The 27,832-nt window shown below is 44.7% G+C and overlaps 1 protein-coding gene across 1 annotated transcript in view; it reads right to left on the bottom strand.

Moving 5' to 3' along the window:
- Positions 1-27,832, bottom strand: part of LOC139268144 (adhesion G protein-coupled receptor D2) — a 490,127-nt gene that overhangs the window by 51,471 nt on the left and 410,824 nt on the right. Inside the window, exon 24 of the mRNA XM_070886179.1 lies at positions 25,805-25,828. Coding sequence (XP_070742280.1) covers positions 25,805-25,828 — 24 coding nt within the window. The remainder of the gene's footprint in view (positions 1-25,804; positions 25,829-27,832) is intronic.

The following is a 27,832-nucleotide window of genomic DNA, read 5'->3' as shown; positions in this document are numbered from 1 at the left end:
CAGGTGAGTGAAGGAACACTTGCAGGTGAAGGCTGGGGCATGTGAAAGATCCTGCATTAATGGTGATATCATGGAGTACTTCAACATGATGAGGAGAGGGTGGCTGTCAGCGGCAGACATGCTCAGTCCAGTGCACTGCTGCAAAGTGTGGCTAGCTCCTCTTACCTTGTCTGATTTAGTAAATTCTTTGTGGCATTGAGTTGGTGTGCGTGAGGTTGGCACTGACTGCTCTGGCCAACTCCTCCCACTGGGTCTGAGCACTTCCTTTTGAGGGCTTTCTTTGCTCAGGCCCCAAACAGAGCACCTCTTCTCTGCCTTATTTGGCCCAACAACACTACCACTGCTGCCTCTGAGCCGTGTAGTCAACCTTCCAGGCATATTGGAAAGATTTTCAATGCTGGTTTCAAGTAAAAACATTGGTGATGATGCCTGGGCTTACCATTTCCCACTGCCCAAATAGGTGAGCTCCCAGTCAGAGGGCATGGACAACGCCAAGTACTCAAACAGGATATTCAAAATAGGCTGATCCAAGAAACCTCAGCAGTCAAGTGGGTAGAAGGTCTGCATCACCATATTTCCAGAGCATTCATGCTGAAGAGGAAAATCTGGACTTTAGACTACATCTATTCCTTACTTGAAACCAACTTAATCATCAAAATCATCAATTTCAATTTAACGGAATAAAAAATGAATCACTAGAAACTAACTGAAAATGAAGCAAGATGTGTAATTAGCTTACAGTAGTTTATAAACTGCAGCAGGCAACAAAACTGTTGACCATTTCACATACCTTAACAGTAACTGGTAATTGTGCTTAAGGGATTTAGGTTGCATTGACATTGCGGGGCCAAAATTGCCTGTGGCCGCCGGAAAGCAGAGGCCATGGGTCAGTGTGGACTGGCCACCGGGTCGCCACAGAGGGGCCGCCATTTTAGAAATTGCCCTTCCTCAGTTTTGGAGCGATGTAGGGGACCGCTCCGCCCGTTTCCCGCCATGTCGTGCACGCGCTGACCCCTTCCCGAAATTGCCTCATTTGAAAATGGCCCCGTGGCCGGTCGGTGCCACTGACAGCTTTTGTGGCCGCCCTTAAAGGGGAGGTCGCGCTGCCAGCTGGCCCGGCTGAAACCCTCCCTGATGGTCCAGTGTTTGCCACTGAAGTGGCTGCAGAGTTCGCAGTAACTGAAGGGGAGGGACATTGTGACATGCCAGTGTGATGACATCAGCAGCGCGGCGCTGATGACTTTGAGCGTCAGCTACTCCGACCCGCCTCCACTTCCGCCCCGCTTCAAAAAAAAGCACAAAGTGCTGAATTTCTCTTGATTCTCATGCATTGGGGCGGATGGAACACATTGAAAACACTGGGTGCGATTTGTTTCGGGCGGTGGCCAATTTCGGCCCCTGCAGCTGTAGCATCAGTCAGGCGGTTTCACTTTTCACTGATGATAGTATAAATACAACTCTAATCTGGTATTAAGGCCCTACCTGATAGTAAAGAAAAGAGGAGAGAGCCTCGCTTGGCTTTGCTTCACAATTAGTTTGGGTATTCACACCCAATTTATACTACATAAGTTTAGCATTTGTGTGAAGCTTAAATCACACTGATGCTAAACATGTGCTGTGACTATACCGTTAAAGATAAGTAGCAATAGTAAAACAAGCCATTAATACCTTGCAAAGCTGCTTCCCAACCAACAGCTCCACACAACAAGATGCATCAAGATGATGAAATATACTCAAAGGCTTTTTTGTAAGTGTTAAACATAGACCTTGCATGCAGCAGCCCATGGGAGACTGAAACATGGACGTTTTGTACTGTTGAATGGCCAGTGGCACAGACAGAGAGCCACTGTGATGAATAACCCAAAGAAAGATCCAATACCAATGGCAACTGATGTGTGAACTGTTAATATGGGGAAAGAAGACAATAAGAAGGGAAACAGAGATGAGCATGGTTTGAAGATATTAAGGAATGGTTTGAAGTCACGATAAACCAAATTGCACAACTAGCTCATGATCAAGGGATGGTTATCATTAAGGCTGCCAATCTTTTCCAACAAAAACAGCACCTGGAGGAGAAGACACCTTTCTATTTGTGTTGCCGACAGTGAACTGAACACGCGTGTATGCAGATCAGACCTGATTTGGTGATGTGATATGAACTGAATTAAAAACCATACCATAGCTTAAACCTTCCCCCTAACTTCTTACAATCTCAACTTTCAGACTATCAGTGTCCTTGGTTTTACTACATACTTTGTAATTGGTATTCAGTCACTAACTTAGAGCTGTACATTGCTATTCTGATATTTACAGCTGACAAAAAGCAGAACTGTTTGCCTAAATCTCAACAGGCGATTTCCCACCTCCAACCAGCAATTTTGCCACAATTACATTTTCTGTACAATCAAAAATTTGTCATTATTTTGCAATTTCCCAGGATGCATAAGCTACATGCTAGGAAGCTGCGCAGTCATTTAATTATGGTAAATACATTACAGACTGTCTAAGTGGCTATGTGGTGTAGCTCAACAACAATCAAAAGAATCAACATATCGTTGGTGTAAATGGATTGCGTAATGTTTCACAGCGGTTAGCAGCTCGGAACATATCCTCTTCTTTGCACTGAATTCTTTGAGTAATGCACTTCCTTAGCAGTCTGTGCCATATGTTTAACATCACGCAGTCACGCCAAAAATTATACTCTGTGGAAATTTAATGTCATATGCAACAAAAGAGAACTAATTTGCAACATTCTAACCTCACCATATTTCTGGATAATGTACAGATGTGGATCTGCACTGATTTATAATAGAAGATCTTATTTACCCTGTTTATACTGGCCATCCATTACACAATTCTACACAGGACTAGAAGGAGCGCTATATCTACTCCATCTCCATACCGCCTCCCCAACATCACCAGTCTCCATCCCTTCCTCAGCACATCTGCTGCTGAAACCCCCATCCATGCCTTTGTTACCTCTAGACACAACTATTCCAATGTTCTCCAGTCCAGCCTCCCACTCTGCACCTTCCATAAACTTGAGCTCATCCAAAATTCTGCTGCCCATATCGTAACTTGCATGAAGTCCCGTTCACCCATCACCCCGTGTTCACTGACCTACATTGGCAATGCCTCGATTTTAAAATTCTCATCCTTGTTTTCAAATTGCTCCATGGCCTCGCCCCTCCCTATCTCTGTAATCTCCTCCAGCTCTACAACCCTCCTAGATCTGTGCGCTTCAACACTTCTGGCCTCTTGCACACCCTGATTTTAATCACTCCGTGCCTTCAGTTGCCAAGTCCCTAAGCTCTGGAACTACCTTCCTAAACCTCTCCGCCTCTTTACCTTTCTCTCCTCCATTAAGACGCTCCTTAAAACCCACATCTGTGACCACACCTGACGTAATAGCTCCTCATCTGGCTTGGTGTCAAATTTTATAAATGCAAGTTGTTGTGAGAATTACTAATTTATAGCAATTTGGATACTTACTTAAAGTATCTGTGAGTACAAAACACATGACTGGAAAAATTAATTCGCTCATTCGTTCAGAATGGGATGACGCACAGTCAGCCAGCAGCCTGAGAAGATCAGCGCAGCACACAATTGAAGCCAAAAATACCATGCTGCTTTGTAGAGCTTTCTTTGGAATGTCATTAGAGAGCTTATTTGCTGATACATTTACTTGCTGGCAAGTTGTCCATGGAATCCAATATATGACAGTAATATCTGCATGCACAGATTATGATTGAAGTAAATATCTGTCTGCTCTTTACATTTGACCCATGCAGTACAAGTCCTAACTACATAGGGATAATCACTACAGTGAACTCTGTACCAACAGTAGTTCAGATTGGCCCATTTTTGGTTCACACCAAAAACCTCAAAGTTGCTCAATGCATTTCACGTAAAGGATAAATATTTCTCAGTGCACACAGTGCCAATTTCAAGACTCACCACTTCGCCGAGAATCTACCAGTGGACATGTTTCATACCCTGTTGTTACAATGGACAGCATGTAAACAGTTGCTGTCCATAATGATAGCCGCAGCACAGGTAGAGTGTTTCAAATCCCTGGAGCCTGATGGGGTCGGCGGCAGTCGGGAGCAGCGTCGAGGAGGTGCGTGGAGAGGCCTATAAAAGGCACAGCAGGGAGTCCGGGGCCCAGCGTCGGCGGCAGTCGGGAGCAGTGTCAAGGAGGTGCGTGGTGAGGCCTATAAAAGGCACAGCAGGGAGTCCGGGGCCCAGCGTCGGGAGCAGCATCGAGGAGGTGCGTGGAGAGGCCTATAAAAGTCACAACATGGAGTCCGGGGCCCAGCGTCGGCGGCAGTCGGGAGCAGCGTCGAGGAGGTGCGTGGAGAGGCCTATAAAAGGCACAACAGGGAGTCCGGGGCCCAGCGTCGGCGGCAGTCGGGAGCAGCGTCGAGGAGGTGCGTGGAGAGGCCTATAAAAGTCACAACAGGGAGTCCGGGGCCCAGCGTCGGCGGCAGTCGGGAGCAGCGTCGAGGAGGTGCGTGGAGAGGCCTATAAAAGGCACAGCAGGGAGTCCGGGGCCCAGCGTCGAGGAGGTGCGTGGAGAGGCCGATAAAAGGCGGGACTTGTGCAGCTACAGGGAGAAGGCAAAAAAGAAGTAGAAAGAAATCAAAAGGTAACGTCACAGCCAAGAGGGTAAGTGATTGGCTGGTGATTGGTGAGTAGTTTTTCTTTTTTCTCTTCTATATCAGTCAGTAACTTTTAACACTGTTGTTGCCAATTTAAGTGTATATAAGGGTTAAGTCATGGCAGGAGAGCTCAGTCGGGTGTTATGCTCCTCCTGTACCATGTGGGAACTCAGGGACACTTCCGGTGTCCCTGACGATTACGTGTGCGGGAAGTGTATCCGCCTCCAGCTCCTGACAGACCGCGTTGCGGAGTTGGAGCTGAGGGTGGATTCACTCTGGAGCATCCACGATGCTGAGAATGACGTGAGTATCACGTGTAGCGAGTTGGTCGTACCACAGGGAAAGGGTCCACAGCCAGATAGGGAATGGAAGACCAACAGGAAGAGCAGTGCAAGGAAGGTAGTGCAGGAGTCCCCTGTGGTCATCCCCCTGCAAAACAGATACACTGCTTTGGGTACTGTTGAGGGGCATGACTCATCAGGGGAGGGCAGCAGCAGCCAAGTTCATGGCACCGTGGCTGGCTCTGCTGCACAGGAGGGCAGGAAAAAGAGTGGGAGAGCAATAGTGATTGGGGATTCAATGGTGAGGGGAATAGATAGGCGTTTCTGCGGCCGCAACCGAGACTCCAGGATGGTATGTTGCCTCCCTGGTGCAAGGGTCAAGGATGTCTCGGAGCGGGTGCAGGACATTCTAAAAAGGGATGGAGAACAGCCAGTTGTCGTGGTGCACATTGGTACCAACAACATAGGTAAAAAGAGGGATGAGGTCCTACGAAACGAATTTAAGGAGCTAGGAGCTAAATTAAAAAGTAGGACCTCAAAAGTAGTAATCTCGGGATTGCTACCAGTGCCACGTGATAGTCAGAGTAGGAATCGCAGGATAGCGCAGATGAATACGTGGCTTGAGCAGTGGTGCAACAGGGAGGGATTCAAATTCCTGGGGCATTGGAACCGGTTCTGGGGGAGGTGGGACCAGTACAAACCGGACGGTCTGCACCTGGGCAGGACCGGAACCAATGTCCTAGGGGGAGTGTTTGCTAGTGCTGTTGGGGAGGATTTAAACTGATATGGCAGGAGGATGGGAACCAATGCAGGGAGACAGAGGGAAACAAAAAGGAGGCAAAAGCAAAAGACAGAAAGGAGATGAGGAAAAGTGGAGGGCAGAGAAACCCAAGGCAAAGAACAAAAAGGGCCACTGTACAGCAAAATTCTAAAAGGACAAAGGGTGTTAAAAGAACAAGCCTGAAGGCTTTGTGTCTTAATGCAAGGAGTATCCGCAATAAAGTGGATGAATTAACTGTGCAAATAGATGTTAACAAATATGATGTGATTGGGATTACGGAGACGTGGCTCCAGGATGATCAGGGCTGGGAACTCAACATCCAGGGGTATTCAACATTCAGGAAAGATAGAATAAAAGGAAAAGGAGGTGGGGTAGCATTGCTGGTTAAGGAGCAAATTAAGGCAATAGTTCGGAAGGACATTAGCTTGGATGATGTGGAATCTATATGGGTAGAGCTGCAGAATACCAAAGGACAAAAAATGTTAGTGGGAGTTGTGTACAGACCTCCAAACAGTAGTAGTGATGTTGGGGAGGGCATCAAACATGAAATTAGGGGTGCGTGCAATAAAGGTGCAGCAGTTATAATGGGTGACTTTAATATGCACATAGATTGGGTTAACCAAACTGGAAGCAATACGGTAGAGGAGGATTTCCTGGAGTGCATAAGGGATGGTTTTTTAGACCAATATGTCGAGGAACCAACTAGGGGGAGGCCATCTTAGACTGGGTGTTGTGTAATGAGAGAGGATTAATTAGCAATCTCGTTGTGCGAGGCCCCTTGGGGAAGAGTGACCATAATATGGTGGAATTCTGCATTAGGATGGAGAATGAAACAGTTAATTCAGAGACCATGGTCCAGAACTTAAAGAAGGGTAACTTTGAAGGTATGAGGCGTCAATTGGCTAGGATAGATTGGCGAATGATACTGAAGGGGTTAACTGTGGATGGGCAATGGCAGACATTTAGAGACCGCATGGATGAACTACAACAATTGTACATTCCTGTCTGTCGTAAAAATAAAAAAGGGAAGGTGGCTCAACCGTGGCTATCAAGGGAAATCAGGGATAGCATTAAAGCCAAGGAAGTGGCATCCAAATTGGCCAGAAATAGCAGAGAACCCGGGGACTGGGAGAAATTTAGAACTCAGCAGAGGAGGACAAAGGGTTTGATTAGGGCAGGGAAAATGGAGTACGAGAAGAAGCTTGCAGGGAACATTAAGACGGATTGCAAAAGTTTCTATAGATATGTAAAGAGAAAAAGGTTAGTAAAGACAAACGTAGGTCCCCTGCAGTCAGAATCAGGGGAAGTCATAACGGGGAACAAAGAAATGGCGGACCAATTGAACAAGTACTTTGGTTCGGTATTCACTGAGGAGGACACAAACAACCTTCCGGATATAAAAGGGGTCAGAGGGTCTAGTAAGGAGGAGGAACTGAGGGAAATCCTTATTAGTCGGGAAATTGTGTTGGGGAAATTGATGGGATTGAAGGCCGATAAATCCCCAGGGCCTGATGGACTGCATCCCAGAGTACTTAAGGAGGTGGCCTTGGAAATAGTGGATGCATTGACAGTCATTTTCCAACATTCCATTGACTCTGGATCAGTTCCTATGGAGTGGAGGGTAGCCAATGTAACCCCACTTTTTAAAAAAGGAGGGAGAGAGAAAACAGGGAATTACAGACCGGTCAGCCTGACATCGGTAGTGGGTAAAATGATGGAATCAATTATTAAGGATGTCATCGCAGTGCATTTGGAAAGAGGTAATATGATAGGTCCAAGTCAGCATGGATTTGTGAAAGGGAAATCATGCTTGACAAATCTTCTGGAATTTTTTGAGGATGTTTCCAGTAGAGTGGACAAGGGAGAACCAGTTGATGTGGTATATTTGGACTTTCAGAAGGCTTTCGACAAGGTCCCACACAAGAGATTAATGTGCAAAGTTAAAGCACATGGGATTGGGGGTAGTGTGCTGACATGGATTGAGAACTGGTTGTCAGACAGGAAGCAAAGAGTAGGAGTAAATGGGGACTTTTCAGAATGGCAGGCAGTGACTAGTGGGGTACCGCAAGGTTCTGTGCTGGGGCCCCAGCTGTTTACACTGTACATTAATGATTTAGACGAGGGGATTAAATGTAGTATCTCCAAATTTGCGGATGACACTAAGTTGGGTGGCAGTGTGAGCTGCAAGGAGGATTCTATGAGGCTGCAGAGCGACTTGGATAGGTTAGGTGAGTGGGCAAATGCATGGCAGATGAAGTATAATGTGGATAAATGTGAGGTTATCCACTTTGGTGGTAAAAACAGAGAGACAGACTATTATCTGAATGGTGACAGATTAGGAAAAGGGCAGGTGCAAAGAGACCTGGGTGTCATCGTACATCAGTCATTGAAGGTTGGCATGCAGGTACAGCAGGCGGTTAAGAAAGCAAATGGCATGTTGGCCTTCATAGCGAGGGGATTTGAGTACAAGGGCAGGGAGGTGTTGCTACAATTGTACAGGGCCTTGGTGAGGCCACACCTGGAGTATTGTGTACAGTTTTGGTCTCCTAACCTGAGGAAGGACATTCTTGCTATTGAGGGAGTGCAGCGAAGGTTCACCAGACTGATTCCCGGGATGGCCTATCAAGAAAGACTGGATCAACTGGGCTTGTATTCACTGGAGTTCAGAAGAATGAGAGGCGACCTCATAGAAACGTTTAAAATTCTGACGGGGTTAGACAGGTTAGATGCAGGAAGAATGTTCCCAATGTTGGGGAAGTCCAGAACCAGGGGACACAGTCTAAGGATAAGGGGGAAGCCATTTAGGACCGAGATGAGGAGGAATTTCTTCACCCAGAGAGTGGTGAACCTGTGGAATTCTCTACCACAGAAAGTTGTTGAGGCCAATTCACTAAATATATTCAAAAAGGAGTTAGATGAAGTCCTTACTACTAGGGGAATCAAGGGGTATGGTGAGAAAGCAGGAATGGGGTACTGAAGTTGCATGTTCAGCCATGAACTCATTGAATGGCGGTGCAGGCTAGAAGGGCCGAATGGCCTACTCCTGCACCTATTTTCTATGTTTCTATGTTTCTATGTTTCTATCAGATCCCTCCAATCCAACAGTTGAGCACAGAGCCAGTTTATCTTTCTTTGTGGCATTGGTGCAATGATCTGCTCTGGGCTTACCAGTGGCTAATTCCTGCATCCTGGTATAACACCAACAAAAACTTTCATTTATATAGCACCTTTAACATAGTAAAACATCCCAAGGTATGGTGAGTTTTTGCTCCCTGGTTGTGTTTATACCATAGAATCATACAGCACAGAAGGAGGCCATTCAGTCCATCATGCCGGCTCTATGAACGAGCTATCTGATTAATCCCACTCCCTTGCTCTTTCCCCATAGCCTGGCAAATTTTTGCCTGCAATATCACCTTTAGATCAGGGGGCCATTTCTCTGCTTGCAGTTTTAGCACCTTTAATGGTGTATAATGCTTGAAACCTATTCATTTCTTGGCTGTTTAACACCTTTCCAGCGGCATGACAGGCTGACAAAACTGGGATAAAGTGGCAGTGTACTCGTAGGGAGCTGTTCTGGACATAGGATTTTCTGCTTATAAGAAGGCAGCAAAAAGTCTAGTTTATGGCTCATTCAAACTCAGAACCCATGGAGGCTAATTGTCAACAAAGTGATGTAGAGATTTTAGAAATCAGGCAGAAGAGAGTTACCACATTTGGGGTGGGTGGCAGCTCACCATGTGAGAGGAGGTGGCTATTAATACTCCTTTTGTTGCTCCCTGGAAACCTTTGCAATGGAGAAAGAAGCTTAATAATCTGACAAGGATAGTCAAGGTAAGATATGAGCCAGGGGTGGGCTCCGAGTGCTCTGCCGTATCCTCTGATCGACATTGTCACTCTTCTCCTTCACAGTATAGTTCAGCTGCCCCACACCAGCAGTTGAAGGCCATTTCCCAGTCCTTCTTTGAACCCTCACAGTCTCTCATGTAGCCTTAACATTCGATCATTCTCATCCCATGCCGTTGCCTCCTTCAAGCCCGCAGCATCCCTTTCTCTTTCAATGCTAACCTCATGCGCTGAGTGGGCTGCATTTCATGCTGTCTGTATTTTTTCTGCAGGCGGAAAATGGCCATCATGCCAGGGAGAGGCGGGTTGGTAGGGAGGGCCCACTTGACATTTGTTTGCTGACCGCACGAGGGAAGCTGTACTGGGGGAGGTGCTCTGCCGAGGCTGTGGCCGATGGATAAGAGGGTGGCACGGTGCCCACTGTTGGTTTGTGGTCACAATGTGCTTTTCTCTGCTCTGTGGCGGAAGCACAGTCAGCCTTCTTGCAAGCATACCCCAAGACCTTCGTTAACCTCTTGGCTTGTTCCTTCCTGACAGATTTTAGAACAGAGGAAGCAGCACAGGGGGCTGGAAGATCAGGGAGAAAAATTAACAGGGCCCTCGTCCCTGACACACCCCAGCATCTCATCACCCACTACATTGTTTGCCCTGTCGCTCTCAACCACCAGAGAGTCACCCGAAGGGAGTCAGTGTGGTGGGGACTCACCATTGCCTGAGCACAGGGCAGCCAGAGGAGTCAGGAGGAAATGGAGCTGGTCAGCACTGAACAGCAGCTCAGGCAACAACAATCCTCCGCTCGGGAGCCTGCAGACTCAGAACATAAGAACATAAGAATTAGGAACAGTAGTAGGCCATCTAGCCCCTCGAGCCTGCTCCGCCATTTAAAAAGATCATGGCTGATCTGGCCGTGGACTCAGCTCCACTTACCCGCCCGCTCCCCATAACCCTTTACTCCCTTATTGGTTAAAAATCTATCTATCTGTGATTTGAATACATTCAATGAACTAGCCTCAACTGCTTCCCTGGGCAGAGAATTCCACAGATTCACAACCCTCTGGGAGAAGAAATTCCTTCTCAATTCAGTTTTAAATTGGCTCCCCCATATTTTGAGGCTGTGCCCCCTAGTTCTAGTCTCCCCGACCAGTGGAAACAACCTCTCTGCCTCTATCTTGTCTATCCTTTTCATTATTTTAAATGTTTCGATAAGATCACCCCTCATCCTTCTGAACTCCAACGAATAAAGACCCAGTCTACTCAATCTATCATCATAAGGTAACCTCCTCATCTCCAGAATCAGCCTAGTGAATCATCTCTGTACCCCCTCCAAGGCTAGTATATCCTTCCTTAAGTAAGGTGACCAAAACTGCAAGCAGTACTCCAGGTGCGGCCTCACCAATACCCTGTACAGTTGCAGCAGGATCTCCCTGCTTTTGTACTCCATCCCTCTTGCAATGAAGGCCAACATTCCATTCGCCTTCCTGATTACCTGTTGCACCTGCAAACTAACTTTTTGGGATTCATGCACAAGGACCCCCAGATCCCTCTGCACCGCAGCATGTTGTAATTTCTCCCCATTCAAATAATATTACCTTTTACTGTTTTTTTTTCCAAGGTGGATGACCTCATATTTTCCGACATTGTATTCCATCTGCCAAACCTTAGCCCATTCGCTTAACCTATCTAAATCTCTTTGCAGCCTCTCTGTGTCATCTACACAACCCGCTTCCCCACTAATCTTTGTGTCATCTGCAAATTTTGTTCCACTACACTCTGTCCCCTCTTCCAGGTCATCTATGTATATTGTAAACAGTTGTGGTCCCAGCACCGATCCCTGTGGCACACCACTAACCACCGATTTACAACCGGAAAAAGACCCATTTATCCCGACTCTCTGCTTTCTGTTCGCCAGCCAATTCTCTATCCATGCTAATACATTTCCGCTGACTCCGCGTACCTTTATCTTCTGCAGTAACCTTTTGTGTGGCACCTTATCGAATGCCTTTTGGAAATCTAAATACACCACATCCATCGGTACACCTCTATCCACCATGCTCGTTATATCCTCAAAGAATTCTAGTAAATTAGTTAAACATGATTTCCCCTTCATGAATCCATGTTGCGTCTGCTTGATTGCACTATTCCGATCTAGATGTCCCGCTATTTCTTCCTTAATGATAGCTTCAAGCATTTTCCCCACTACAGATGTTAAACTAACCGGTCTATAGTTACCTCCCTTTTGTCTGCCCCCTTTTTTAAACAGAGGCGTTACATTAGCTGCTTTCCAATCCACTGGTACCTCCCCAGAGTCCAGAGAATTTTGGTATATTATAACGAATGCATCTGCTATAACTTCCACCATCTCTTTTAATACCCTGGGATGCATTTCATTAGAACCAGGGGACTTGTCTACCTTGAGTCCCATTAGCCTGTCCAGCACTACCTCCCTAGCGATAGTGATTGATTGTCTCAAGGTCTTCCCTTCCCACATTCCCGTGACCAGCAATTTTTGGCATGGTTTTTGTGTCTTCCACTGTGAAGACCGAAGCAAAATAATTGTTTAAGGTCTCAGCCATTTCCACATTTCCCATTACTAAATCCCCCTTCTCATCTTCTAAAGGACCAACATTTACTTTAGTCACTCTTTTCCTTTTTATATATCGGTAAAAGCTTTTACTATCTGTTTTTATGAGCTCAGGGGTCCTGCTGGCTGAATGTCAGATGCTACGCAGCATCTCCCAGAATGTGCGGCAATTGGCTAGCTGACTGTGGAGGCCAAAGCCACCCTCTGTGACACCATCAGAATGGGCTTTTGAACTAGGCAGCACTACTTGGAGCAAGGAGCAGCTCCAGGAACATCGGCATTTGTCCCCACTAATAGGGAAGTCTCCAGACCAGTCAGTCCCTGCAGCCTGCAGGCAATGACCACCTATCTTCTAGCCTTGGGAGATGTTTTGGGGAGAACAATCACAAGCTGGTTCTAAGATCTTCAGAGTGTCATCCCTCAAGGTTTCCAGGGCCTCACGACAACCATCAGGTTTGCGGGCCACTTATTTTCAGTCCAATCCGGGGCCCAGTACCCAGTATCAGTGGGATGGCAGAAGGGCGCTCGTCTTTGGTGGCTCTTCCTCAGGCTGGCAACACATGTCTGCACTCCTTCCAGTCCCTACAGGCAGCTTCACATGTGTCACAATAGGGGCAGACCCAGGCTGCTCTCAAGTTCATTCATAGAATCGGTGAATAGTATACACAGAAAGAAGCCATTTGACCCATCGAGTCTGTGTCGGCTCTTTCAAAGAGCAAGCTAGTTAGTCCCACTCCTCTTCAAGTATTTATTCAATTCCCTTTTGAAGGCTACTAATGAATCTGTATCCACCACCCTATCAGTGCATTCCAAATCCTAACCAGTGTAAGAAAGTTTTTTCTCATGTCACCTCTGGTTCTTTTGCCAATCACCTTAAATCTGTGCCCTCTAGTTATTGACCCTACAGCCATTCCAGGGAGGCAATCAGCCATGGGTCCATCCCAGGACTCTGTGACCCTGGCAGCGAAGGAGCTACCTTATTTCCAAAAGGCTCGTACTAGGACAGTACAGCTGTCAACCTCTCATGCACCTGGAAGGAGCATTAGAATAGGACAGCGGAGAAGAGATGTGGGCACAAGGGGGAAGTGCAATGTTGGTATTCTTAGGCTGATGGTGTCTGTGTAGTCCTTTCTTTGAATGGTTTCCCCACCCCGCCCTTGACACATTACTGGGGGCCTACTGACGCACCTGATCAATCAAGGCACTGGAACTAAACTTTTAGCATTCCAATGCTTTATTTTAATGCTGGTAGTAGTATGTGCATCATTATACCTCTGCTCTGCCTCATTGCTGGTTCTCCATAAGGGTGTCATCAGCAACAGAAGCAGACAGTCTTCCTTTCGCACCGCAAGAGCCAGTAGCTAGAATATTGTGGTACACATGATTGCTGAACAAACGAACAAACAAACTTGCATTTATATAGCACCTTTCACGACCTCAGGGCATCCCAAAGCACTTTACAGCCAATGAAGTACATTTAAAATATAGTCACTGTTGTAATGTAGGAAACACAGCAGTCCATTAGTGCACAGCAAGAACCCACAAACTGCAATGTGGTAATGAGCAGATAATCTATTTAAGTGATGTCAGTTGAGGCATAAATATTGTCTGAGACAATCCATTAAAATCCACAAATTCATTAAAATTACGGATCGTGTGATATTGTATCATTATTACAAAAGATAGTCTCTATGATCAATAACTGATTAGTCATGTATTTGAGGCTAGCATTGTATACGGATGGTCCTTCACCCTGGCTTGTGTAAAGATGTCTCCATTATTGTCACTTAAAAAAAGTGCAGAGAAAGGACTTGTGCAACTACAGAAGGCACACAGACATCGACTGGGAGCTGGGTGGGATGTACAATTCCTACGTTAAAATAGATGAACTGGCATGTCCTGACAAACAAGACATTGGTCACCAGTTGGTTCAAACCAAAGTGTTCCTGCTTTATACAGGCTTATTTTGTGAGGGCAGAAATTATGGGATTCGGGAAGCATTGTCACAATGTCATTATCCCAGCATTTCCATATTTCTGCCACATTGGGGTTGGGCATCTATTCTGCTCCCCCCCCCCCCCCCCCACCCCCACATCCCCATCCCCCCTGGCACCCTCAGTGAATTTAGATCATACTCTAAACGGGGCACAAATCCAGATGATCCAAGTTTTCGTTCAAATTTCTGCCTCTGCTGGAAATGCACTGCTTTAAAAAGGCAGGAATTTTGGGGCTACTATTGTTGTGGTATATTGTGCCATGTTAAAGTGGATAAGACAAGGACTGGAGGATTATAACATGTAATGCACAATGTATTGTTGTGCTGCTAAGGAGAAGATTAACCTTTAAAGTATAGAAAGAATATTAAGGATTAATATTAAATGGTATAAATTGTGATCCCAGAATATCACTTCAAGGTAGGTCAGGCCAATCAGACAAGAATAAATAAATGTAGTTGATGAAAGGCAAGTTTACTCAACGAATGATAATGTTTGGAGCAATCCGTCAAGTAAACTTGAAATTAAAGTCATAAGGGGAGTTCAAGCTGCAGGTGGATGGCGTGAGTCCAAGTGTTGGAAGGACAAGCTTTAATGTATCAAATGTTTTTTTCTCATCAATGACTTTTTCTTACATTTTTATTTCCTATATTTTTATTGGCTTGTTCTTTATTCATTGCGGAATAGCGAACACATCTGTTTGACTGGAATCATGCATGACATTTATATGAACAGACACAAGTATGTTGCTATCACGTATATAAATGTGTATTCTGTCGATTGTGTTTAATTGAATCTAAGTAGGGGGCAACATCTGTTTGACCAGCAATTCATCTACAAGCATCATCCTTTGCTAAAAAGATAGCGCGAGTCACCTGAAATCTTGACGTCAAAAGAAATAGCAGGATAAAAACTGATGATTTTTCCACTCAGCAGTTTGTCTGAGTTCTGGGGTTTAGTCAGATGGAAGACTCCATAACATGTGGTTTAGATTATGTACATCATGTTTCAATTCCAATTGACACAAATACCGATGGTTGTCCAAAAAAATAAATCTTGCAATAACAAGAACAGAAAAGACGACGACTAGCTTTCTTCAAGAAGAGTTATCAAAAGGGTAAGTAATGTATTATGGATTGGCTGATTATATTATTGTTCGATATTGTACTCAACAGTATTTTCTGAATTCTTTTGTGCTTCATATTCTACTCAATTGTGAGTAAATTGGTCAGTCGGTTTAACCTGAGAAAACTTTGGTTCTTGTGTGCGGTGTAGCACTAGCCTTGTGTTTACTCCGGTAAACAGATTACTAAAAATAGAGCAATTTTTAATCCCTAGGGGAAGTAGGTAAAAGGCAATTATCAATAAAAATATATATAAAGAATCACTGTGAATCAATTGAAAAAGAAAGTAGTTATGTAAAAAAGAAACTGTACAAAGTAAAACATATATAAATAGATGCTGTTTGAAACTGGAGATGGTTGTAATATTACGATAGGGCTCTATGTAGTAGGAAAGGGAAAATGAAGATCAGAGAAAGGTTTTTTTTTGGGGGGGGGGCATCAGCTTTAATGCCTTAAAATTGGAGTAATTGTAAAATTGAACGCAATAATTAATCTGGATTTACATGTTCCTGGCCCCCACTCCCAGCAAGCAGAGGGCAGACACACACTCACCACTAGGGCAACAAAAATGGGCACATAGACCACAATGGAATTAGCAGACATTGGACACACGGCACTCTTTTAGCACCCCATCCTTCTTCTTCGACACAGCTTGACTGGTCTGTGAAAACCCAAGGAGAGAACCAATCTATATCCATCATTAGAAGGTTTGGGTAAGTGTAGAACCCCCACTGGACTGCCAGGCAATTAGATGCGCCCCCCACCCCCCCATCCTCGTAGCTGCTAGACTCTGTTAATAACAGCCATATTTGGATTTCAGCAAACAAAAATTAAATGTTCCATTAGAAATTGAAAATGGCAAGTACCCGAATAAATAACAAGAAAGAATTGTATTTATATAGCGCCATTCACAGCCTCAGGATGTCTCAAAGCACTTTACAGCCAATGAGGTACTTTATTTTGTAGTCACTATTGTAATGTCGCAAACATGGCAGGCAATGTAATAATGTGATAATGACCAGATGATCTGTTTTTGCGATGTTGATTGAGGGATAAATATGGCCAAGACACCTGGGATAACTCCCCTGCTCTTCTTTGAAATAGAGCCATGGGATCAATCAGCTGCTAATTTTATGTTACGTTCATGTAACAGTGAGGCCTTGGTAAGCATGGCAGTTATGCAGGCTGGATATATTTCTAAGCTTGCAAACTAGCACAGCAAAGTGGTACTCTAAGCCAGCAGGCAGCCAATAAAGTCTAAAATGCAGTGTTCAGTGATAGATGAGGTGGTTGTGCTTTATGATGGCAGGTCTGTTACAAAGCTGGTTTCAAGGCAGCCGGAACAGTTATAGTCCATTTTAAATCATGAAAATTCTAGATGAGAAACAACAAAAGCAGTAATTATTGTTTTGGAGCACATAAAGGAGTAGAAATTCCTTCACACTCTAACAAATTGGTTACCCCTATGAGCTGATATTTCTCTGTTCAGCACTATAGACAAGTTATTATAAACAGGTTAATGACTTCATTAAAATAGTGCAGAGGAATCTCAGCCATACCATTAACTAATTCATTAAGAACAGGGCACAGATGAATTTCTGTTCCAAAGTGCCCATCACTTGTATAATGTTTTCAAAATCAATACAAACAATAAGTGTTATATGCTAGTTAATGGACACCATATTAGTGCTGGATAATGGAAATAGTTTAGATTGAATTTGTTGTGATTTTAGACATTAATGGCTCCTAATAAAAACAACTGCTCTATGATGGAATCAGGAGATATAGGTATTTAGTACCTTGCTCCTTTTGATAATCAAATGACCTTTAGCCTGATGTTATGATAACTTTATAAAAAAAATGAAGACCACCAGCCACCTGTGGCCCTGATTCCTCCCGTTCCAGAGCCTGTAATTTTGAGCCACAGACCAGAGTTTGGGTTCTGAGTGAGGGGAGAGATCTAAATAGGAAGCAGGCAGACAGTGGAAACAACACGGGAACAATTCAGGAGTAGGCCATTCAGCCCCTCTAGTCTGTTCCACTAGTCAAGTAGATCAATGCTGACCTACACCTCAACTCCATTTACCCAACTTTGCTCCGTATCACATGATACCCACAAAGGGGATTGGGGTCTTGCCCCACATCTGCCTCCTCTCCTATCACTTCCTTCACATTACCTCTCATCCTTTGTGCCATCTCTGTCCCACATTCATCTCCTTTCCAGTTCCATCAGCCTGACCTGAATGACTTAAGCTGGGAAACTAGTACTTCATTGGTTGTAAAGCACTTTGAGATGTCCAGTGGTTGTGAAAGGCGCTATATAAATGCAAGTCTTTCTTTTAATGTGGTTATTGTGCTATAACCCCCCCCTTCATCCTCCCCTCCCACTTGCTTCACGGTAATCTCTTCTCCCCTTCCTCCCCTCGCAGGCTAGTGCTGGGAAACCAGTGAGGATCATGCAGCCGACACAGGGCAGCCGGTGGAGCCTGATAGAACAGGCAGACTAGGGACCGAAGAGTATGCAGCAGTACCAGGGAGCCAGGACACCCACGAGCAGTGGCAACGAGGTCAGGCAGGCCAGAGACCAAAGAGGACACAGCAGGAGGGTGGGGGGAATGGCATGATGGCAGGAAGGCAGAAAAAAACATTTAAAACAAAATGTATCAATAGGGAGGCCCAAGAAAGTTAAAACTAAATGTAAAATTTAAAGAAATCTTACCCACAGTGCCATCCAGAATAACTGACCTGGGAAACTGAGCTTGGAGTAGCTGCAGTGCCACTTAATATTGGGAGGATTGAAAGGCAAGTATAATAGCCAGTATACATGCCTTACAGTAATGCCCAGGCATGGCACCAGGGTCTGGTGGAAAAACATGACAAATAAATCATGACACTGAAAGTGAGTGTGATAAACAGGAAGGTTACACGAGATGATGCCAGACTTTGAATATGTTACATGTATATTATAGATAGGCATCGCCAATAATCACCGGAGCAACTATTTGCCATAGGTGCAAGGCTTCGAAGCGATCAATAAAACTGAATAGCATGAAGAATAAGCTTTAGATTGTCAGGTATATTGACCGCTACAGTTAGATAGCTTCTAGATTACACTGGAGTTGGGATATCAGAGTGACTAGATCACCAGTGAATTTAAATATTGTGGTCGATAGGATCACCGTGAACACCAGAAATTCCAATCTTCTAAAACAGCTAGAGAAATAGAACACTAGATTGAAATTGAACATCAAGGATATGTCGATCCTAGATTGCATGGTAGTTGGACATCATGGGCATGTTGCTTCCAGATCACCAGGGACCGACTCCAGTTAAAAATGCAACATTATCTCGGATTGAAATTGCGAGCATGTGAAAATCAGTGCTGCATTTGAATGTTGTCAGCGGACATGGAGTTAGATTGCACAAAGTGCTAGGAAGCACAGGAACAAACCTTTCTGACAATCCCAATATTGGCTAATTGGGTAACTTCCTTTCCCAAATTCAGAATTGTACTTGCTATCAGACTAAAGTCTGCCGAAGAATGTCTGGATATTTTAGATTTGAATTGACAAACAGTTGTTTTGATAGGGCTTTTGATGGTCAGAGCTTCTGTGTTAGACAGTTGAATCGGTCAAGGAGCTATCTCAAGTTCAGCTTCAACCTACACACGTCACTTTGAAGCGAAAGCTGAACTCTGACTGCTCACCTCCAACCATCACATGACCATGCCTGTGGTCTGCTGGCTCTTGTGGGCACTACTTACTGCTTCTCCTCGCAAATGTCTAAATTTAAAACACAATCAAAATGTAAACTACCAACCTGCTTGCATTTTAACATTAAAATCCAAAATAACTGAAAAAATTTCTCACGCTGCAATTGTGCATTAATTTAACAAACTCTTCTTGTGACCTTTAGCATTTCCCCTGTCCTTTTTTGAGCAAATATGATTTTGAGCAAACAATCGCTGAATGATGTTAAAGCACTGTGGTTCCTACTCTTAAAGATGTGCAAGAACTGTTGCAAGTTTATTGAAATCAATGCATGAGCAGATGTGATCTGTGTACTTAAAAGGGCCAGAGGAAATGCTAAAAGTCACAAGAAGAGTTTGTTCAATTATACATGCACGAGAAATGTTTTCTGTTATTTTGGATTTTAATGTTAAAATGCAAGCAGCTTGGTAGTTATTAACATGAATTATGCTACCTTCACAGACTAGAATAACTTCAGTACATTTTCACTTGATGAGCATTGAGCCTTGTACAAAAGATAAATTGATTACTTGAGCTAATGGTTCAGCAAGAGCATCCCCAGCAAATTTGAGTTACATTGTGCTGATCTGATCCAGGCCGTTACCTTTAGAGGCTGAACGGGTTTTAAACTCATTTTCTATGACAGATAGGTCCATTGCTGAAAAATAAGGCAACTTTAAAAGCGGATTCAAAAGGGTGAAGAGTTGAACTTGGTTTCAAATTCATAGAGGACTCCAGAGGCATAGAAAATGTTTTACATGTCAGATTATCTCACTATTAATCTCCAGTTATTTATCATTAAACAAGATTGCTTTGAGAAGCTTCGAGAAATGGGAAGAACCAGTTTAGAGATGCTTAGTTATTCTTTATTTCCTGGAAAACAAATGGTCTTGGTTCTGTTTTTTTTAAGCATGAAACATACAGTATTGGTGCAATAAGTATTTTGGTTATCCTTAGTGACTTCCAACCTTTAAGAATCATGAATAAAAAGAGATTTGTCTTTCTTCTAAACTAGCTATGTTTGTTTATAAACATCTTATTACAGAATACTTCTCCACCTATTCCCCCGTGACATGTTTAGTCATATTCTTTATGTGCTTATCAGAATGAAGGATGTCAGTGCATGGAAATAAATATTGTTCCACTTAACATGTGGAGATAGATGTCTACAGCACCGGAGAGGTGCAGTAACGGCTGATCGCAGCCTTACTAGGGAATCCTGCGCTGTATCAGGCTGATATTGTTCTGTTCTAATTTGTCAATCCTGGCCGTCTTGGACTTGGGACTGGTGAATCAGCCACTGAAGCTGAAGGGATTTTCTGTTGTCAGTCGTCTGCTGCAAGTTTGATTGACATTACCATTGCTAAGGTGGCTGATTTTTTAAATGTAACAGCCAGTAACACAGGCCGAAGCCACCTTAGTTCCCTTCTCCGAGCTGCATTAAAACACAGACCTTGAAAGAAAGACTTACATTTATACACTCTTTCTTTCGAGATCGGCGGTTTAATAGAGCTCAGAGAAGGGGATTAAAGATGCCGCTGCCTGTTACAAAATAAAGACCATTTTATAATATTTTGCTACCCAACCCTTATTTTAAATGTGTTTTTTTTAAACTGTTTCGGGGCAATTCTGAGGTACAGTAAGTTAACCCACTGCTCTTGCTGTAACCTAGGTTAAAATCTAGCACAAACAATGAGATGACAGTACTGGTTCTGTGATGCCTATACAAAATACTAAAATCAAATGTGTTTGGATCACCTCAGTCCAGTATCTATTGGACGCAAGAGATTTGCATTAAATTAGCCATCTCACTCAGAAACGCCAAATAATTTGCTGGTGTGGAAAATCCGCTCGAGTGGGGGCGTTCTTCTGATGTTGCAGTTAAGCCACATTGTTGAAGTAGAATAAAAAGATTGCTACCTGCTGAGTTTATTTAATCCTGATGCTTAGTGCCAAAGGTGGAAAAAGCGTCACTTTTGACCAGCACACAAAATTCCACCAGACAGTTTGAAAGATAAAAGACCCCTGTTGTGAAAAACAAATGGGAATCTGGTGAGTCCAACTACCAAAAGTTTGATTTACAAAGGAATATGTTGTGCAGACCTTCTCTGAACATTACAAAGTGTTTCTCTTTCCCTGTCCCTGCACTTGCTTAAAATCTGTTACATCTCTAACTTTTTCCAATTCTGACGAAGAGTCATCAACCTAAAACGTTAACTCTGTTTCTCTCTGCACAGATGCTGCCTAACCTGCTGAGTATTCCCAGCACTTTCTGTTTCTATTTCAGATTTCCAGCATCCTCGGTAGTTTGCTTTTGTGTTAAACAGTGCATTTGCCATGGAGTATATTACTGAAGGCTACAATATAGTCATATATTACATTGTATTTAGCAGAGGCACATTCTGTATTTGCCTTTAATGAACTTTGGTCTAAAGCGTGAAGATGGATGATTAAAGGCAATTCTAAATTGAGGCCTGAAGAGGGTTCAAATACAAACTTCAGGCTCCAAACAATGTATATTTAATAGACAGAACTTTCCTCAATATCTAGTTCCTGGGATTCATTTTTCTGTCAAATTAATTGGAGGTTTTTCATTTGCTTTACTGGCAGTTAGCTGCCTTTCAATGACCGCTGAGAGATCTTTTTCACTATCAGAGGTTGGTCTGAAACAACTTGCTCCACGAGTGAAATATAAGTAGTGTTTTTTTGTTTTGTTTTAAATACTCAGCGGAGCAGAGGATAATTCCTAACATACAACACTTCTTGTTCCAATTAAATCACTGAGGAAAAGGAAGCCCTCCTGTGTTTACTGTCCTAATGTCTTGTGCATGTCCCTGCAGTACTCGACTGGGACGGAGCTAGAAACTGGCTGACAGGTTCTCATTAGCACCCAGGAATGGGAAGATTGCCAGTCTTCAGAAGCGTTGCCAGACACGAGACTCCCAAAGCAAGCGCTCTACTCGGAACTCCTACACGGCAAGCGAGCCCCAGGTGGCCAGAAGACACCCTCAAAGCCTCCTTGATAAAGTACAACATCCCCATTGACACCTGGGAATCCCTGGCCCAAGATCGCCCAAAGTGGAGGAAGAGCATTTGGGAAGGTGCTGAGCACCTCAAGTCTCTTGGCCGAGAGCATGCAGAAACCAAGCACAGACAGCGGAAGGAGCGTGCGGCAAACCAGACTCCCCACCCACCCTTTCCTTCAACCACTGTCTGCCCCACCTGTGACAGAGACTGTAATTTCCGTATTGGATTGTACAATCAGCTGAGAACTCACTTTTAGACTGCCTATGATGATGATGATGATGATGACAACTAACTGAGCCTTTGGTTAACAAAGCCAAGAGATAGGACTCACATTTCTAAAATATTGTGAGATGTTCGTGAAGAAAAAGCTAGTAATTTATGTAAAATGAATTCAGAATGAAATGAAACATTTAAAAACGAATAAGCCAGTAGCTGAACGATAGCTTAGAAACAAAAACTCCTTCTCGTACAGTTAATAACTAACAGAATAAGCTGCCACCTAGTGCTACGAGCACCGTGTCTACCTAAAGAGGACTAAACAGATGTTTGTTGCAGGATATAAAAGATTCAATCCCGGATGGGAGTTTTCAAGTGGACGTCTTTTCAGCTGAAGGGGTTGATAGGGGGCTAAACAAGTATCTGCACTTCTGTCAGTGCGCCTATAATTTTGACATTGCCACAGTGTTTGTGCTGCCAGTGCCAACAAAAGGCATCTTCTGCAGTGGTAACACCGCCAGTTCTTGGCTCACTGATGCTCCCTTTCAGACCGTTTGGTACAAGTTATCCCGGGGACTCTACAAATAATTCCAGGAGATTCCCCTCACAGGAAAGTTTGTGATTGAGGGTAGATTGAGGTAACCAGAAGATAAGATCAGATGGTGGCTAACACCAACGCCACTCCTCCAAAAGACTGAACCACCCTTTCTTGTTCCGAGGCTCTTGTAAGTTGCTTGGATTTTGGAAACTTCCTTTAACTTCTGCAAAAGTCTGACAAAAGCAACTTAATTATATTGTATTGCCTGTTCAGCTTAGAGTGAGTATATTTTGTCTTGCAATGTAGTGAACATCTTAAAATCGTTAAGCCATCATCCAAATCATGAATGAATGGTACTATTATAATTGAATAGCCAGATCTTTGCTGTGAGAATGAAAGAACATCACTAATGCATTATTTATTTCGCATACATAGACTCGGTTATAATTCCAGCCATCTTAGAGCATTGCCATGCAAAATGCGTGGGACACCAGGCAGTTTATTTAGTGGGTGTGATTCAACAACGTAAGACATGGTTTGTATTTCTCGGCAAGGGCACTTGTCGTCATCGCCAAGGCTCCACGGGTGAAGATTTGAGGTGTAATGTCCCTGTCGCGATCGAATGTGGTTGAGAAGCACCCAACTGCGGCATGGCCAGTTGAATCCTGGTTGGTGGTCTGTCGGGACAGAGGTGATATGGTGATTTATAGGAGCATCGACTGTCCACTCTTGGTGCCCGTGAGTTGGTGAGGAAAAAAATCAAAAGAATCAGGAAAAAGTTGACCATATTGGGTGCTTTAAAGAGGTGGATAGAACAATTTAGAATGAATTGACAAAATGATTTACTCACTAAGGGGTCGAAATTCAGTGCCACCCGCATTGAGGTGGTGACACCGTCTGGTCGCTAACTTTAATGCCAGGCGGTGTCTATCGCCTCAAAGTACGATATTCAATTGTTTCATCCCAAGAGGAAAATGGAGCGCTAAGAGAAGTGCTCCACACTGCTCTTCGGGCACCAATGGAGCTGTAGCGCAGGAGGCCTACTCAATATTCTAACCCTAAACTGCTGGCATCCTAGCGCCTAAAGAAGGAAAAAAAAAATCTTCTGGAAAATTTCAGTGACCTACACCCACACTTCCCCACTGCTACGACAAAGAAATAGAAGTGAAAAAAATTCAATTTCACCACTTGCTGTCCGGACAATACCACCCCGGAATCATCGATGTCCCGACTGGTTTCCCCTGCCGGTCTCAGCAGCAGGCGCTAAGGCAGGCGAAAGAGTAAAGTTCGCGACCGCGGCGCTATGGGGGCGTTGCACACTCGGTGACGTCACCACGTGGACGCCGCGAGCGAGTGTAGTGCAAACTGTCAGTGCCCCCGTAAAAACAGCACTGAGGCTCGCGGCAGACGCTGACAACGCGGCACTCGGGCGGGAAGTGCTTAGTGTCCCGTTGGCACCCCTCTGGGGCACTAACCCACTCAATTTCACCCCCTACCTCTATTCACCAATTTTGTTACTGCATCTGAATGATGAAGATGTGGAGGAGCTACGTTGCAGACAACTACTAACCACGGGAAGGGAGTAGGTCGCAATGTGCCTGACACAAGACACATAGTAGCATGCAGCTGCAGATATAGCAAACAATTAGGAAGGTAAATGGTATGTTAGCCTTTATTGCAAGGGGATTGGAGTACAAGAATAAAGACGTCGCTGCAATTATATAAGGTTCTGGTGAGAACACACCTGGTGTACTGTGCACAGTTTTGGTTTCCTTATTCTTGTTTCAGAGGGGATGCAACAAAGGTTCACTAGACTGATTCTTGGGAATAAGAGGGGAGAGATTGAGGAGATTGGGCCTATACTCTCTGGAGTTTAGAAGAATGAGAAGTGATCTCATTGAAACGTATAACATTCCTAGAGGGCTCAACAGAGTAGTTGCTGAGAGGCTGTCTCTCCAAGGTTGCCAGCAATGCAAGCAATGTTGAGTGCATATGCAATGTGTGAATCTACCTGGCTGAAGAGTCTAGAAGTAGGAGTCATAGTCTCAGGATAAGGGGATGGCCATTTAGGACTGGGATGAGGAGAAACTTCTTCACTCAAAGGGTGTGAATTTTTGAAGTTCTCTATCCCAGAGGGCAGTGGATGCTCCGTTGTTGAGTACATTCAGGACAGAGATCGATAGATTTTTGGACTCTAAGGGAATCAAGGGATATTGGGATAGGACAGGATAGTGGAGTTGAAGTAGAAGATCAGCCATGATCTTATTGAGTGGTGGAGCAGGTTCAAGGGGCCACATAGAAACATAGAAACATAGAAAATAGGTGCAGGAGTAGGCCATTCGGCCCTTCTAGCCTGCACCGCCATTCAATGAGTTCATGGCTGAACATGCAACTTCAGTACCCACTTCCTGCTTTCTCACCATACCCCTTGATCCCCCTAGTAGTAAGGACGTCATCTAACTCCCTTTTGAATATATTTAGTGAATTGGCCTCAACAACTTTCTGTGGTAGAGAATTCCACAGGTTCACCACTCTCTGGGTGAAGAAGTTTCTCCTCATCTCGGTCCTAAATGGCTTACCCCTTATCCTTAGAATGTGACCCCTGGTTCTGGACTTCCCCAACATTGGGAATATTTTTCCTGCATCTAACCTGTCTAAACCCATCAGAATTTTAAACGTTTCTATGAGGTCCCCTCTCATTCTTCTGAACTCCAGTGAATACAAGCCCAGTTGATCCAGTCTTTCTTGATAGGTCAGTCCCACCATCCTGGGAATCACTCTGGTGAACCTTCGCTGCACTCCCTCAATAGCAAGAATGTTCTTCCTCAAGTTAGGAGACCAAAACTGTACACAATACTCCAGGTGTGGCCTCACCAAGGCCCTGTACAACTGTAGCAACACCTCCCTTCCCCTGTACTCAAATCCCCTCGCTATGAAGGCCAACATGCCATTTTCTTTCTTAACCGCCTGCTGTACCTGCATGCCAACCTTCAATGACTGATATACCATGACACCCGGGTCTCGTTGCACCTCCCCTTTTCCTAATCTGTCACCATTCAGATAATAGTCTGTCTCTCTGTTTTTACCACCAAAGTGGATAACCTCACATTTATCCACATTATACTTCATCTGCCATGCATTTGCCCACTCAGCTAACCTATCCAAGTCACTCTGCAGCCTCATAGCATCCTCCTCGCAGCTCACACTGCCACCCAACTTAGTGTCATCCGCAAATTTGGAGATACTACATTTAATCCCCTCGTCTAAATCATTAATGTACAGTGTAAACAGCTGGGCCCCAGCACAGAACCTTGCGGTACCCCACTAGTCACTGCCTGCCATTCTGAAAAGTACCCATTTACTCCTACTCTTTGCTTCCTGTCTGACAACCAGTTCTCAATCCACGTCAGCACACTACCCCCAATCCCATGTGCTTTAACTTTGCACATTAATCTCATGTGGGACCTTGTCGAAAGCCTACTCCTGTTCCTCTTTCTTATCCACCAGCTTAGTGTGCAGTCAGCAAGCCCAAACAGGAACACAATAATCCGTAAGTAAAGAGCTGAGAGTGCAAGCAGAGCGTAACGTGGAGGTGTCCGCTCCACAGCAGTGATGAAGTTATTTGGGGTTTTAACATACTCAGCAGTTTTCGCTTGATGGTTTTTATGGGTTAGTGAACGCTCGAGGATGACACCAAGTTAACAGGGTAAGAAGCATCATGTTTAAAAAGTTGATTGATTAGGATGATAGTGAGTTCAGGAGAGGCACTAGAATTGTGTAAGTGAAAGATGGAGGACACAGTCTTTGTGGTATCTGCTTAAAGAAGCCATTTCAGGCAATACTCCGCCATAAGTCTCATATCATTGGTGAGTGTGGGTTTCCAGGGGGAAAACTCACTAGCTTGAGCATCATCAGTGAGGATGAATTTCCCTGATCTGGTTGCAGGTAGCTCGGTTCGGTACAGATTGTAAAGGAGTGGTGCTGCAACTGATTCACGAGCTGAGGTGCATTGGCCATATGTACTCTGAAACTTCAGCCCCGTCACAGTCCAATATGGCAGGTGTCTCGATCTTTTCAGCGGGAGACCAGTATGTCATAGGCTGCATGTCATAGACTGCTGTTAGGTCGAGGAACACCACAGCAGCCTTGAGGTTTTCCTGAAAGCCATTTTTAATGAAGGTGGTTAGGGTGAGTGACCATGGCACAGACCTGCACAGTCTGGGCACATCGACAATCAGAGATATACACTGGAGGACCAGTCCCTCGAGCATCTTGTAGCAAACACCCAGGAGGGAGGTTGGTCAGTAACTTGCTACTAACTGTGGCACTTTGCCTGGCTTAAGTTGGCCAATTGTCTATGCTCGGCGCCTCATAGCTGGAATTCGGCCTTGAAATCGGATGGGAGTGAAGGAAGGTGATAGCCAATTACAAGCTTGTGCACCAACGGCTAAAAATTTGGGTGTGTCTCATTTGGGGGCAGTAACACTCGCGAGGCGCGAGGCTTTGCGCCAGGCACAGAAGTCTCGACTCTCACAAGAAATTAGGGAGACCCCAACCGAAAGGAAATGGAGCATGAATTCAAGCTCTCCCCTTCCTTTCTGGGGCAATAGCGGGGCGGAAGCAATGGGAGCGGGGTGCATGGCTCAGCTGCACTACACAGTAGGCCACGTAACACTGCCGTGTAGGAGGGGCTCGTCCCTGAATTAAAGGGAAGGCCCAAGCTGCAAACCATGCATTAATGAACGGGTCCTACCTGGACCAGCGGGCTCGCGGGCTGTCCGATCGCGGCACGGACCCCGTGTCCAAAATGGCAGCGGTGCGCAGAAGAAAACCCGCCTTTTTTTTCCAAACAGCAGTCCACCTCCCCTTTAACTTTCACCTCGCTAGCGGCCGGCCGCCCGGTACGCGCCCCCTGAAGCTCTCCATTGCAATGACAATGGCAGCTTCAGGGCCATACCCAATTTAGGGTCCAGGGCACTAACAGGGTGATGCGCATGGTGATGACGTCAGCATTGCTGGCAGAGCAGAGCGCTA

The sequence above is a fragment of the Pristiophorus japonicus genome, chromosome 8, assembly GCF_044704955.1.
Source record: "Pristiophorus japonicus isolate sPriJap1 chromosome 8, sPriJap1.hap1, whole genome shotgun sequence".
Taxonomy (NCBI): Eukaryota; Metazoa; Chordata; class Chondrichthyes; family Pristiophoridae; genus Pristiophorus; species Pristiophorus japonicus.
Note: the sequence above shows the minus strand (reverse complement) of the source record. Positions and strands in the feature narration are given on the sequence as shown.